The sequence below is a fragment of the Choloepus didactylus genome, chromosome 2, assembly GCF_015220235.1.
Source record: "Choloepus didactylus isolate mChoDid1 chromosome 2, mChoDid1.pri, whole genome shotgun sequence".
Taxonomy (NCBI): Eukaryota; Metazoa; Chordata; class Mammalia; order Pilosa; family Megalonychidae; genus Choloepus; species Choloepus didactylus.
This window is the reverse complement of record NC_051308.1, coordinates 57684621-57699800: the sequence shown is the minus strand read 5'-3', so window position 1 is coordinate 57699800 and position 15180 is coordinate 57684621. Positions and strand designations below refer to the sequence as shown.

At 42.9% G+C, this 15180-nt stretch overlaps 1 protein-coding gene across 1 annotated transcript; it reads right to left on the bottom strand.

Moving 5' to 3' along the window:
• Positions 1–710: 710 nt before the first annotated feature.
• On the bottom strand, positions 711–8114 carry LOC119526129 (NADH-cytochrome b5 reductase 1). Its single transcript, XM_037825022.1, has 9 exons — positions 8054–8114; positions 7601–7750; positions 7395–7467; positions 6822–6928; positions 6449–6578; positions 5699–5782; positions 4725–4810; positions 3628–3727; positions 711–3260 (listed from the first exon to the last, which is right to left on the bottom strand). The coding sequence occupies exons 1-9, from the start codon at positions 8066–8068 to the stop codon at positions 3088–3090; spliced, it is 918 nt and encodes a 305-aa protein (XP_037680950.1). The 5' UTR covers positions 8069–8114; the 3' UTR covers positions 711–3087.
• Positions 8115–15180: the final 7066 nt, after the last annotated feature.

Here is a 15180-nt window from a genome sequence, read left to right as displayed (position 1 = left end):
GGGTCCTGCTACCCCATCACAGGCCCCACCTCCGTGCTCTGCTCCAATCGTGAAGTTAGACTCCTAAAGCTTTGGTTTCATACGGTCCAGTTCACCTGGACTCCCCTCCCTCACGAGGACACAGGCCCCCAAGTCACAAACTGGAGCGCGTGATGAAGGAATTTCAGGGAATTAGACCGAACCCTGCGAAGGAATGCTGAATTTCCTACCATACACCTTGCCATCTAAACTAGAAAATTCCTCGTGTCTAATTTATTATCAATGCCAGTCGTTTTACCTCCAAAACGTTTCTCACTCAGTTAGTCCTTTCTTCTTCAACCTCATGGCCCTTTCCCTCCGTCCCTCCCTCTCTCCAATATCTATCACGACTCGACTATGTCCCAAGTACCGGGCTAGGTTTTAGTTTGGGTTCTGGTTTTGTATATCTGGGAAACAATATAGACCAGTGCAGCCCTCATTTGAACCAGAACATAGAAAATGATTTGAGGAACAATGTAGTCCATTCTTCTAAGGATGGAAGATAACTAGTGCCATTCTAGGTACAGAAGAAGTTAATTCATTACTTACAAAGGATCCCTTAGGGCACAGGGCCTAATTCTCTTTGGTGATTAAAGGCATGGGTTCTGGTGTCACAGAGACCTAGGCTTGTGTCCCTGACCAGCCTCTGATCTTGAGAACATTACTAAACACCAAATGATAATTACCTGGTCTGACAAGTGGGAATAAAGTTTTATTTCATAGGATCTTTGTCAGGATTAAATGACATAATTCATGGAGGCTCTTAGTATGCCTGGCACATAATAAATGCTTCATAAATATTAGCTATTATTGTGTTGACCCACTGTATAAAACTCTCAAAACCTTCCCATTGTCCACAGGATTGAGTTCAAGCTTATTCCGGCATGGCCTTACAAGGACCTTTACAAACTGGCTCCAACCTACTCAGGCTCATCTTTCTCCACTTTCCCTCTTGCATCTTGGCCAGAATGAACTTCTATTTCTCCAAACACGAACCTATCTTTCATTCCTCCAGGCTTCTGCACATAGTGATCCTTCTGTTGGACTGCACTTTCACCCGTTCTCTGCCCTAAGATCCAAGCAACTCACAATGTCCAGTACTAGGTTTGATTTTTGACTTTAACAATACTAGGTTCACATTCAGACTCTGCCAGCCACTGACCAGCTGTATGCCCTTTGGCAAATCCTTAATCCTTGGTTCAAACTGTAGATAGGGTACATAGTACAGTATGTAATACCTGACTGTTAAAAAATGTTAATTACCTTTCTCCTCTTCCTCCATCTCTGAATCTTTCCCAACCCCTTTCAAAATCCTCATCTGCACCTTGTATTTATCTCTATTACAGATAGTATTCATCAGACTGCTGTAATTATTTGTTATGTGCCTATCTTACTCAGAGTTCTTTGGGAGTCTTAGGCCCCCAAAGTCATGACTGTATCTTCAGGGCCTATCACAGGACTTGGCACATAAATATTTGTATGAACACTGTGGGTGAGACAGAAAACCATGTAAGGTAAGGAATGGTGAGCTTCTATATGAGAAATTTTTTTTCCTGGGCTGTCCCTCTATATGCATCCCATAATCCTAAGGAGGTAAGGTAACCAGGACTATGTCTTACAGAGTATGGTGTGATAAATATAGAAACTAATCAAGAAATGTTTGATGGAATATCATCAACAGTATTTACTGAAGACCTGTGGTTGGATTTCCCTGGGCTCTTGTGGAGGGGCTAATCCTGAGTCCACATGCCATTCTTTCAGGGAACCCAGTAAAAAGTAACACACAGTTACATGCAGAAAAACAATGTCCACCTTTCTCTGGAGCCCAATGCACTGTTTTGTCCCAATGAGTCTAACATGGAAGAATCTGAAGGGGCTGCTCTAGTCCTAACCTGGGATAAGGGAGTGGATTGAGTCATGCCGTTGTAGCAGAGGACACTCAGGACAGATGGGCCTGGGAGAGGCCAACTTTGCTCAGGCACCAACAAGCCTGGCTGGGACTGGTGAGGTCAGGTTACTTTTTAAAGGAGAAGGCTTCTCTTCCAAACAGAAAGGTAATACTTTCATTTATTTGTCAGGCACCTTGAAGGATAAATATGGTGATGAGAGAGTGAAGAGAAGAAAGAATGGGAAGAGTGGCCAAACCAGAGGACCACTGTGAGGGGTACCAAGGCTCAGAAAGGGTCCCCTTTAATATGTGTATTCCCCTCCTCCCACCTCAAAAGTCTCCATGGAAACCTGAGCTCTGGCTCTGGTGAGACAGCTGCTGAGATGATCACTGAGTTTGGTGACAGGTCACATTTCAGCACATAGTACAACTGCTCAAAGGCTCTTTGGAAGACCTGAGAGAAATTCTGTGCTGGAAAACCCTTCTTCCCAAAGTTCTTAAGCATGAAAAGCCTTGGAAACATGGAAGCCAGATACAACAACCCCTTACATATCACAGGGGCCTCAGCCCCATTTATTTGCATAGCCAGTGGTTCCTGCCACAAACAACAGTCTTAGACTGTGGGTAGCCACTTTCTTCCCTTCTGGGCAGGGGCAGAGAGACAGACACAAATACTTATCTCAGACTCCTTTCTCTGAGGGCTGGAGGTCTGAAGACACCATTACCTCCTTTCCTGTAATCTCACTACCTCTGTAGTCTGTTCAACTTGCACTCACACATAAAGGATCTGCCCATGGGTTAAGCACCAAATATTAAGTAAAATCCATTGCACAGGCTGTTCCTTTCATCACAGACACAGAGGTGAGGATGGGATGCTGTCAAGGAACTAGCTAGTCTTGGAACAGATATACATGCTCCCTTCTTCCTGAGCCCAGGGAAGAGATTGCTTCGTGGCCTGGACCTTTTATCATGGGTTAATTTGGGGGCCTTCTAGGAAATTACTCAGCCTTGGCTCTCTTCCATGGGCTACAAGGATGTGTTCCTGCAGGTACCATACAGATTTTGGCTTCAGAGTAAGACACAAAAAGCTGATGCTATCAGGAGACAAAGCGAGGGCTCATAGTGTTTAGTAATGACTGGGGACAACTGCAGGGAACAGCACCAGGAAAGCTTAGGTATGCTCAGTAGGTAAACCGCATCTTTTGTGAGTAGCCCAGTTTGTCCAAGTTGGGATGGCAGGCCAGCTGTACCATTGGGGGTGGCCCACAGAGCAGCAGCAGCACATCATCCCCTGGGGCAGGCAGGTGCTCCTGGATCATATTGGCAGTCACAAAGCCCTTGCTGTAGGCCCAATCTGAAGTATAAGGGGGAGGAGAGAATTGATGTCCCAGACCCATGCTGGTAAGGGAGGATAGGATGATGGACCATTGAGAAAAGCCCAGAAAGGATCCTGAGGAGGTATGAAGTTGTACGAGTAGCTGGATGGATACACACAGCCTGCCTCAGGCCTTGGCTCAGTAGCATGGCCATCCCTGCTACCTACCCAGTAAAGAGGAACTGGGAGGAAAGGGCCCAGGAGACCATGGTGTCTGCACACTTGGACTGGGTAGTTTGGCTGTGTCACCAAGGGCTGGTTTTATCGAAAACAGAACTCACAGAGGGGAAAGGCCTTGATTTTGATGATAAGGGGAAACTAGGATGTCCAGAAATGGGGAGGGTACCTTGTGGGGGCTGATCCACAGTGAACCAGAGCTTAAAGCGATTAGGATGCTGAGCCTGCAGTTCTTCCAAGTCCTCTCGTAAGATTATGTCCTTTTCAGTCTGAAATGAAAAGGTGATGCAAAATCTTTAGGAACCTTCTCATGCCTGCATAAAACAAATTCTCTTCTATAACAACTTCCCTACCAGGAAAGAAAAGGAATGCTAAAGTTCTAGGGAAGAAACAAGACCTTATAGAGCTGTTAGGGGGTTAGGATGAGGGGAAGGGGTGGGGGTGGGGGGGGCTTTACCTACATAATATGAAAGAATAAAGATGGAATATTTAACCAAGGAGACCCAAGTTTCTATGCTCAGAACTAAATCCCTTAAATGTCCTTTCCTTCTTTTCTTGGAGGCTAGAAGTCTGAAGCTGCTATGTATCCCAGAAAACACCATATTCTTTTAATCCATTCCTGTGTGTGCAGACCTATTGTGGGTGGGGCCTTTTGGTTAGGTTATTTCAATTGAGATGTGACACACCCCTTTCAAGGTGGGTCTTAATCCTTTTACTGGAGTCCTTTATGAGGCTAAAAGACAGAAAAAGCCCAGAGAGCTCAGAGAGAAAAGCCCTGGAGAAGCAAGCAAGGACCCACAGAAGCTCAGAGAGGAGGCCTCTGAAACCAGAAGCTAAAGCAATAAAACCTGGAGCAAAGGACTAGCAGACACTGGCCACGTGCTGTGGTATCTGAGAGAGGAACCCCAGATGCCAGCAGCCTATCTTCAGAGAAGGTATCATCCTGTTGATGCCTTAATTGGGACATGTTCATGGCCTTAGAACTGTAAATTTGTAAGCTAATAAATCCCCATTGTAAAAGCCAACTCATTTCTGGTATATTGCATTCTGGCAACTTTAGCAAACCTAAACAGAGGCCATGGAAGGAATATGGTGCAATGCTCTGTCCTCTTTCGTCCTTATAGTAGAGCATCCTCTACCTTGCAGAGGGGACCTTAGAAAGAGGCTAGAACAGGCAATGGACCAGTTCTACCCACCTGTACCACATCTCTCAGCCCTACTCACATAGCAACTTTGAAGCTCCAGGACTGAGAAAAGCAAACCAACCTGGTTGGCAAAAAGCAGAAAGCACTGGGTTGGATCTTCAGGGTCTTTCAGGATCGCACGAATCAGTTGAAGCATTGGGGTGATCCCTGCATGACAATACCCCTCTGTGAGATGTGCTGGCCACAACTTCTCCTCTGCCCTAGCTCCTTAGTAACCAAACTATCATCTTAATACTACTCATTCGCCACTCTGCTCCATTTTTCTTTAGTGTCCTAATTCTCTAACCTCCTCTGGGTTACTCTCTAGCACCTACATTTCTGGACAGAAATAACATTTACCCCAAACTCACTGAAATTCATATCTATTAGGTGAACTGAGGGCACTCTCAATATTCATATAAGTTCATACTATGGAACCAATCTAAGATTCTTCCCCTGAAAGTCCCTTGGAGGCTAGGACTCAAATGTCACAGATGACTACATGTACCTTCTGATTCGATGACGAAGGTTCTGGAACACTGGACTTGCAGTAAAGTGCATGTGCTTTGGAATCAGGCAGATGTGAATACTAATCGTGCCCCTGCCCATTACCAATCATATAACCACGTAGAAATCTCTTAACCTCCATTTTCTCATCTGTAAAATGGGGAGGCTAATACCTACTTCATAGCTGCATATGTAATATGGTTAGCACAATGTCAAATACATAGTAATGCCCAAATAAATGTTAATTTTCTTTCTTCCAGAATAGTCATTCCTAGCTGCTTCTCTCTACTTACCTAAAAATGATCAGATTAATTTGAGATCCTGGTAGAATTCATCTGATTTATTGTTCTCATTGTCTCAGTTAAAACTTTTTTGTTTGGTGTTGGGTTTCTACCTGATTATGATTTTGTTTTTTGGATAACAGGCATGGCTGGAATTCCCTGACTAACAGCTTGGCTATGAATACCCAACCTTCTGAGGATCACTTGGAAGTGTTCATGGCAAGAATCAACAGTGGTGGGAGAGAATGGCCCCTCAAATGACATACACCTGTCCCGCCGGCAATCATTCCCAATTTCTTTGCCATTCGGGGTTCTGGAGGAGATTTCTTACTCGGCTGAATGTTAAAATTCCCTGAGAAGTCAAACGTAGAGAGGGAGAAAGAACAAAGTCAATATAGAGAACTAAGAAAACAAATGCAGAATTGAAAACATGTCCAAGGCCAGTTTAGCAGCTGCTATGAAATCTGATCCTGGAACTGGTGTGAAGGTTTCATTTGAGTGAGTCCTGACAATAATATACTTGAGGGACAATGGGGGAGGGCTATCTGTTCCATATTAACAACTACCAGTCAGCCTAGGGCCACCTGATGTGTCATTGCCTGCCTCTGGCAGAGGTCACTCCTGGTGAGGGTGTCAGGCAGGGGGCCAGGTATGACTCCACTTTCCCAAGAGGTACAGAGCAGCTCCAAAGGCTTGCTAATGCACCCAGCTATTCCCATGGGAAGGGCTGAAAGTTATCTCTGGCTTTCTCCACAGCTAAGACTGAGGGACAAATCTTTGATGAAGGGGAAGAGAGGCTTATGTTTGGTTTAGTAATCGCCACAGCTTTCACAGCTGGTGAATTCAAGTGCATAGGGAACTGCTCCCTGTGGCAAATGGGGCTAATATGCCTTTCTATAGTATTAGTGCTGTGCTCAGAAGGAAAGGCAGTTCTGGCCCTTATACACAAAACACAGTTTCACTGTGTCAATAGGACCCTTAAGAATGGAAAAATGGGAGACAGGCTCAAGGTTATTACCTTTCCCAGTATAAGTGAGCAACCCACTTGGCCCCCGAAACTCTACCATGTCCCCAATCTTCAGGCTATTCAGGTACTGAGACATCTTCCCTCCCTCAGGAAATTTGGGATGCACTCCCTTCAGGTACACCTGATAAGACAGAATGGAAAACACCTTATTCGGAATGTTATATTTTTCTGAACCCCCAGTTGGCCGAACCTCCCTGAGGTTAGGACAGGGATCACACACATGGCATTTTTTCCCAGTCCACATATTTTCCTCATATCCACAAAGGACAGGACATCTCTTGCTATCAGACAAAGTTTGGAAGTTTCTACAAATCCCAGAAAGAGTGGGGTAAGGAGCTCCTGGAGTTCCTTCCCACCCCCTTACCTTGATGACAAGGTCCACGTAGCCTTGGTCCTCATCACTGGTAACAGGAGTATATGGCCTGATGACTAGGCAGCCATCAATTCGGGCAGAGAGGTAGACATGTTTGCCTAGAGACCATGCAGGAAGCTACGTAAAGACTGTTTGTAGATGAGCTGCATCCCTTTTATCTTTCAAAATACTCATGGAGATGGTGGCCCCAATGAGCTACCAGGAAGGGAGGATTCACCCCTTTGAGTCCTCAGTTGGATCCCTCATAAACCCCTCCTTGGAAAAGCTATTCTTTTAGCAGCAGCAGAGGAATTAAGGATCCAGGCAATGGGAAATAATTAGCACTTGCTCAGGGCAGAGATATGAGAAAGACTGTTGATGCCTGGGGCACAGAAGACACACTGTACACGAGTCCAGTAGCAGCACCCCACAGTCTGGAGGACGGAGAGCCAGGTGGAAGAAGGGGACTGGGTTGTGGAGTAAACAGATAGAAGCAGTAAAAGCTGTGTGTTTCAGCAGAAACCCCAGAAAGGCAATCACCCCCTTAGTATACCAGGGAAAGGAGCCCACTCCACACTCTCTTACCCACAGGCAGCCCCAGAATGTGGTGGGCAGTGGGGAGGGCAAAGCGGAACTTCTTGGTGTTGTGGCTCACAGTCTGGAGAACAGATGACAAGAGTGTTTCACCAAGCAGGTCTGGCACTGCCAAGTCCCAACCACCACGGTGCTGTTCCATTCATACTAGGAGGCAAACTGCTCCACTTCTCTACCTCCCCTACTCCACAACTTACCGTCTTGTCTAGTAGTCGCAGGAGGTACTTCTCATTGGGATCTAGGAGAGTGATCCTAGGCCGGCGGGACCTCCGAATTAGGTAGGAGCCCAGAGCTATGCCAAGCAGAGTCAGCAGCCCCACCCCCAGGGAGGCCAGCAGTACTGGGCTCTGTAGGTAGAGGAGGCAGCGTGATGGCCACGCTGAGGAAAAGCCCAGGGCGTGGGTGGTGACCGTCCCGTGAGACCAGCCGCCCCAGAGATGGTGATCCCGAGCTCCAGGGAGGGTCAATGCCAGGGCCAAAGGGGTCACCTGGGCGGGGTCCCGACTATGGAGGTGCGGTACCGGGACCCCGGAATCCAGGGTGGGTCCAGAGACTTAAGGGGCGGGGTCGGCGGTAAGAGTCCCTGACGCGGGCTTGTGCCGGGTTGGAGCGGGGGTCCCCCGACGCAGGTTAGGGAGTGAGGGTCTCACCGGCTGGATCCCCATGACGGAACGACTGCGACCTCCAGAGCCCGGCCCGCGGACAGCTCCCACAATGCGCCGCGGGACGGGCGGGAGGCGGGGCCTGTGGAGGGAGCCGCTCCGAGCCCCGCCCGTCCCTCTGCGCCTCCGTGGCCCCCCGGGGCTTAGGAGCCCCTGTGCTTACTTGAGACCCTTTGAGGCCACAACTCCAGTCCCTTATCCCCAGCTTTCTGCCCCTACCACTTCCCTCTCCTCCATTCAGTCTTTCTGCCCCTACCACTTCCCTCTCCTCCATTCAGTCCCACTTAGCCTTGAACAAGATAGGGAGTCTGGCAAATACAGCGATGTCTGGCTTTGAGCCAGAGAGAGCCTGAGTAGACCACGAGGCGCTGAGATTAATGGTTATGTAGCCACCTTAGTTTTTCAACAGACTGAATTGCAAGAAGAAAATGCAGTTACCTGGTGGAGTCTCTTTCAGGACTGAACTGTGGAAAAGCAACTTCATTTCCTTTTTTCTCTTGATAAAATGCTGGTTTTGTTCACAGAACCCGGCCACCATGGCATCGGGATCGCTGAGGAGCGTCCTTTGGTCCAAGTCAAGCTACAAGTCCTAATTTGGTGGCTCGTGCCCTCAGGATCAAAGGCCTGGACTTTGGAGTCAGACCATACTGAATAAGAATCTCAGCTCCGCTGCAGGCATACCTCGGACATACTGAGGGCTCCGTTCCAGACCACTGCAAGAAAGGATCAGAATAAAGTGAGTCACACAAATATTTTGGTTTCCCAAGGCATATAAAAGTTATGTTTACAATATACTGTAATCTATTAAGTGTGCAATAGCAGTATGTCTAGAAAAACAATGAACATGCCTTAATTTATAAATATTTTATTGCAAAATTGCTAACAATTATCTGAGCCTTCAGCTAGTCATGCTTTTCTTGCTGGTGGAGGATCGCACCTCCAGGCTGTTGGCTGCTGACTGATCAGGACGATGTCGGCATCATCCTGAGGGTGGCTACGTTTGAAGTTTACCGCATCAATTGACTCTTCCTTACAGGAAAGATTTTTCTGCAGTATGCAATGCTGTTTTTTCTTTTCTTTTCTTTTTTTTTTTAAGCAGTTTTATTGAGATAAATTCACATACCATACAACCCATCTAAAGTGCACAGTGTCTTCCAGTAAATTCACAGAGTTGTACATTCATCACGGCAATCAATTCTAGAACAGTTTAACCCTCAAGAGGGTTCACTGTGTCATACAGTCCCATGTTTCATCCTTCTGGTGACATACAGGACCCTAAACTTTCCCTTTCAACCACAATCACACCCACATATCATTGCTATTAATTACACTCACTATAATGTGCTTCCATCACCTCTATCCATTTCCAAATATTTACAATCAACCTTATTACATATTCTGCACAAATTAAGCATCATTTCCTCATTCTCTGCCCTCATTCTATCTTCTGGTGACCTATGTTCTAGATGTTAACACCATGAGTTTGCTAGTTATATTTAGCTTGTATTAGTGAGGTCTTACAATATTCATCCTTTTGTGTCTGACTTATTTCACTTAACATAATGTCCTTAAGGTTCATTGAAATAGACACATGCTTCCTGACTTCATTTCTTCTTATAGCTTCATAATATTCCATTGCATGTATTTACCATGTTACATTTATCCATTCTTCAGTTGATGGACACTTGGGTTGTTTCCATCTTTTGGCAATTGTGAATAATGCTGCTATGAACATAGGTGTTCAAATGTCTGTTTGCATTCCTACTTTCAGTTCTCCTGAGTATATACCTAATTGCAGGATTGCTGGCTCATATGGCAATTCTATACTTAGCTTCCTGAGGAACCACCAAAACTGTCTTCCACAGCACCAGTACCATTCTACTTTCTCACCAACAGTAAATAAGTGTTCCTATTTTTTCCACATCCTATCCAACACTTGCAGCTTTCTGCTTTTTTTTTTTTTTTAATAGTGGCCATTCTAGGAGGTGTGAAATGATACCTTATACTTTTGATTTGCATTTCCCTAATAGCTAGTGATGTTGAATGCCTTTTCATGTGCTTTTTAGACATTTGTATATCCTCTTTGGAAAAATGCCTATTCATGTATTTTGCCCATTTTAAAATTGGGTTGTTCACATCCTAAATTTGGGTGGAGAATAAAAATATATATTCGGAGTCCCCCTGAAGAGCTGGGGGAGGATGCAGAGGTGTCGGACTTCCTCACCTGGACTGTTGCTGATGTTCTCACAAACATTAGGGACTGATGACTTGATGTGCTGAGCCCTCTATCTTGGGGCTGGCCCCTGTGAAGCTTGTTGCTGCAAGGAGAGGCTAAACCTGCTTATAATTGTGCCTAGGAGTCTCCCCCTGAGTGCCCCTTTGTTGCTCAGATGTGGCCCTCTCTCTCTAATGAAGCCACTTTGGTGGGTGATCTCACTGCCCTCCCCCTTACATGGGACCTGACTCCCAGGGGTGTAAATCTCCTTGGCAACGCAGGATATGACTCCCAGGGATGAATCTGGACCCAGCATTGTGGGATTGATAACATCTTCTTGACCAAAAGGGTGATGCGAAATGAAAAGAAATAAAGCTTCAGTGGCTGAAAGATTTCAAATGGAGTTGAGAGGTCACTCTGGTGGACATTCTTACGCGCTATATAGATAACACTTTTTAGGTTTTAATATATTGGAATAGCTAGAAGTAAATACCTGAAACTACCAAACTCCAACCCAGTAGCCTTGACTCTTGAAGATGATTGCATAACAATGTAGCTTACAAGGGGTGACAGTGTGATTGTGAAAACCCTGTGGATCACACTCCCTTTATCCAGTGTATGGATGGATGAGTAGAAAAATGGGGACAAAACCTAAAAGAAAAATAGGGTGGGATGGGGGGGTGATTTGGGTGTTCTTTTTTTGTTTTTATTTTTTATTCTTATTCTGATTCTTTCTGTGTAAGGAAAATGTTGAAAAATAGATTGGGGTGATGAATGCACAACTATAAGATGGTACTGTGAACAGTTGATTGTACACCATGGATGATTGTATGATGTGTGAATATATCTCAATAAAACTGAATTTAATAAAAAAAATTGGGTTGTTTGTCTTTATGTCATTGAGTTGTAGGATCTCTTTATATATCTTGGATATTAAACCCATTGAGTAGGCTGCCTTTTCACCCTCTTGACAAAGTCATTTGATGCACAAAAGTATTCAATTTTTGAGGAGGTCCCATTTATCTATTTTTTTTTTCTTTTGTTGCTTGTGCTTTGGGTGTAAGGTCTAAGAAGCTACCTCCTACCACAAAATCTTGAAGCTGTTTCCCTACATTTTCTTCTAGGAGTTTAATGGTTCTGGCTTTCATATTTAGGTCTTTGATCCATTTTGAGTTAATTTTTGTATGAGGTGGGAGATATGGGTCCCCTTTCATTCTTTTGCATATGGGATATCCAGTTCTCCTAGCACCATTTGTTGAAGGGACTGCTCTGTCCCATTGGGTGGACTTGGCATCCTTGTGAAAAATCACCTGACCATAGATGTAAGGGTCTATTTCTGACCTGTCAATTCAGTTTCATTGGTCAATGTGTCTATGCTTATTCTAGTACCATTCTTTTTTTAACCACTGTAGCTTTGTAATATGCTTTAAAGTCAGGAAGTGAGAATCCTCCAACTTCATTTTTCTTTTTCAAGATACTTTTGGCTATCCAGGGCCCCTTACCCTTCCAAATAAATTTGGTAATTGGATTTTCTAATTCTGCAAAGTGGGGTATTGGAATTTTGATTGGGATTGTGTTGAATCTGTAAATAAATTTGGGTATAACTGACATCTTAACAATCTTTAGTCTTCCAGTCCATGAACACGGAATGTCCTTCCATTTATTTAGGTCTTCTTTGATTTATTTTAGCAATGCTGTGTAGTTTTCTCGATACAGTTCCTTCACAACCTGTGTTAAGTTTATTCCCAGATAATTGATTCTTTCCATTGCTATTGTAAATGGATTTTTTTTTCCTTATTTCCTCCTTAGATTGTTCATTACTAGTGTATAGAAACACTACTAATTTTTGCATGTTGGTCATGTATGCTGCTGCTTTGCTGGACTCGTTTATTAGGTCTAGTAGCTTTGTTGTAGGTTTTTTGGAACTTCCTAGGTATAGGATCATATCATATGTGAATAGTGAAAGTTTTCTTCATTTGCAATTTGGATGCCTTTTATTTCCTTTTCTTGCCTAATTGCTTTAGCTAGAACTTCTAGCACAATGTTGAAAAAGAGTTGTGACAGTGGGCATCCTTGTCTTGTTCCTGATCTCAATAGGAAAGCTTTCAGTCTTTCGCCATTGAGTATAATGTCAGCTGTGGGTTTTTCATACATGCCCTTTATAATGTTGAGGAAGTTTCCTTCCATTCCTACCTTTTGAAGTGTTTTTACCAAGAAGGGATGCTGAATTTGTCAAATGCCTTTTCTGCCTAAATCAAGATGATCATGTGGTTCTTTTCCTTCAATTTCTTAATGTGGTTTAATACAATAATTGATTTTCTTGTGTTGAACCACCCTTGCATACCTGGGATAAAACCCACTTGATCATAGTTGATAGAGTTTGAGCAGGATTGGTATTAATTCTTCTTGGAATGATTAGTGGAATTCACCTGTGAAGCCATTTGGTCCTGGGCTTTTCTTTGTTGGGAGATTTGTGTGTGTGTGTGTGTGTGTGTGTGTGTGTGTGTGTTTTAAATGCAATTTTGTTGAGATATAATCACACAACATACAATCATTCAAAGTGTACAATCAGTAGTTCACAGTATCATCATATAGTTGTGCTTTCATCACTACAGACTTTGAACATTTTCATTACTCCAAAGAATACAATGAAAATTAAAATAAAAGAGAACATCCCAAACATCCCATTCTCTTCCTCCCCCCATTGTTCATTTACTTTTTTAAATACTGTTTAATTGAGGTATATTCACACACCCTACAATCATCCACAGTATACAATTGATTATTCACAGCACCTTCATACAGCTGTGCATTCATCACCAGAATCAATTTTTGAAACTTTTCCTTACTCCAAAATAAAAAAAGAGCAAAAAAGAACACCTAAATCTTTCCATCCTGTCCACCCCACCCTATTCTTCATCTAATTTTTGTCCCTGTTTTTCCACTCATCTATCCTTACACTGGATAAAGGGAGTGCAAGCCACAAGGTTTTCACAATCACACAGTCACACTATGCAATCTACATAGTTATACAATCATCTTCAAGAATCAAGGTCACTGGGTTGCAGTTTGACAGCTTCAGGTATTTCCTTCTAGCCATTCCAGCAAACTAAAGACTAAAAGGTGGTATCTATATAGCACACAGGAATACCCTTCAGAGTGACCTCACGATTCCATTTGAAATCTCTCAGCCACTGGAACCCTACTTTGCTTCATCTTTCTTCCCCCTTTTGGTTAAGAAGATCCTCTGAATTTTGTTGGGAGATTTTTGATGACTGTGTCAATCTCTTTACCTGTGATTGGTTTGTTGAGACCTTCTGTTTCTTCTGGAGTCAGTGTAGGTTATTCATGAGTTCCTAGAAAATTGTCCATTCCATCTAAGTTGTTTAATTTGTTGGCATACAATTGTTCATAGTATCCTCTTATGACCCTTTTTATTTATGTGGGTTCAGTAGTAATGTCCCACCTCTCATTTCTGGTTTTATTTATTTGTATCTTCTCTCTCTTTTTCTTTGTCAGTCTAGCTAAGGGCTGTCAATTTTTTTGGTCTTCCCAAAGAACCAACTTTTGGTTTTGTTGATTCTCTCTGTTGCTTTTTTGTTTTCAATTTCATTTATTTCTGCTCTAATCTTTGTTATTTCTTTCTTTCTGCTTGCTTTGGGATTAGTTTGCTGTTCTTTTTCTAGTTCCTCTGGGTGTGTAATTAGGTCTCTGATTGTAGTTTTTTCTCCCTTTTTAAAATTTTTTTTTATTGAGATTGTTCACATACCATATAATTATCCAAAGATCCAAAATGTACAATCCGTTGCCCATGGTACCATCATACAGCTGTGCATCCATCACCACAATTAAATTTTTTTCAATTTTTAAAACATTTTCATTACTCCAGAATAGAAATAAAGACAAAAAAAGAAAACTCAAATCTTCCCATACCCCTAACCAACCCCCCTCCATTATTGATTCATAGTTTTTGTATAGTACATTTGTTACTGTTGATGAAAGAATGTTAAAATACTACTAACTATAGTATATAGTTTGCAATAGGTACATATTTTTTTCCTATATGCCCCTCTATTATTAACTTCTATATAGTGTCATACATTTGTTCTAGTTCATGAGAGAGATTTCTAATACTTGTACAGTTAATCACGGACATTATCCACCACAAGATTCACTGTTTTTTACATTCCCATCTTTTAACCTCCAACTTTCCTTCTGGTAACATACGTGACTCTGAGCTTACCCTTTCCACCACCTTCATACACCATTCAGCACTGTTAGTTATTCTCACAATGTGCTACCATCACCTCTGTCCATTTCCAAATGTTTAAGTTCACCCTAGTTAAACATTCTGCTCATAATAAGCAACCGCTTTGCATTCTTTAGCTTCGTTCTGTATCCTGGTAACTTATATTTTATGTCTATGAGTTTACATATTATAATTAGTTCATATCAATGAGACCCTGCAATATTTGTCCTTATGTGTCTGTCTTATTTCACTCAATATAGTGTCCTCAAGTTTTCTTCATCTACCCGTTTTTTTTAAGGTGATTTTGTTCACACACCATACATCCTATCCTAAGTAAACAATCAATGGTTCTCCTGTATAGCCATGTATTTATGTATTCAGCACCATCACCACTGTCTATATAAGGACATCTCCATTTCTTCCACAAAGAATGAGGAAGAGTCAAAGAAGGTAGAAGGACAAAAGAAAAAGAAAAAAGAAAGGGGGGGGGGGAGAGAAAAAAAAACAAGACAGCTAGAAAGCAACAAAAGGAAAGATAGCATTAAACTAAAGTAGAATAAAGAGTCAGACAACATCACCAATGCCAGGAGTCCCATACCCTTCCCCTATGACCTCACCCATATGTATTTAGCTTTGGTATATTGCCTTTAT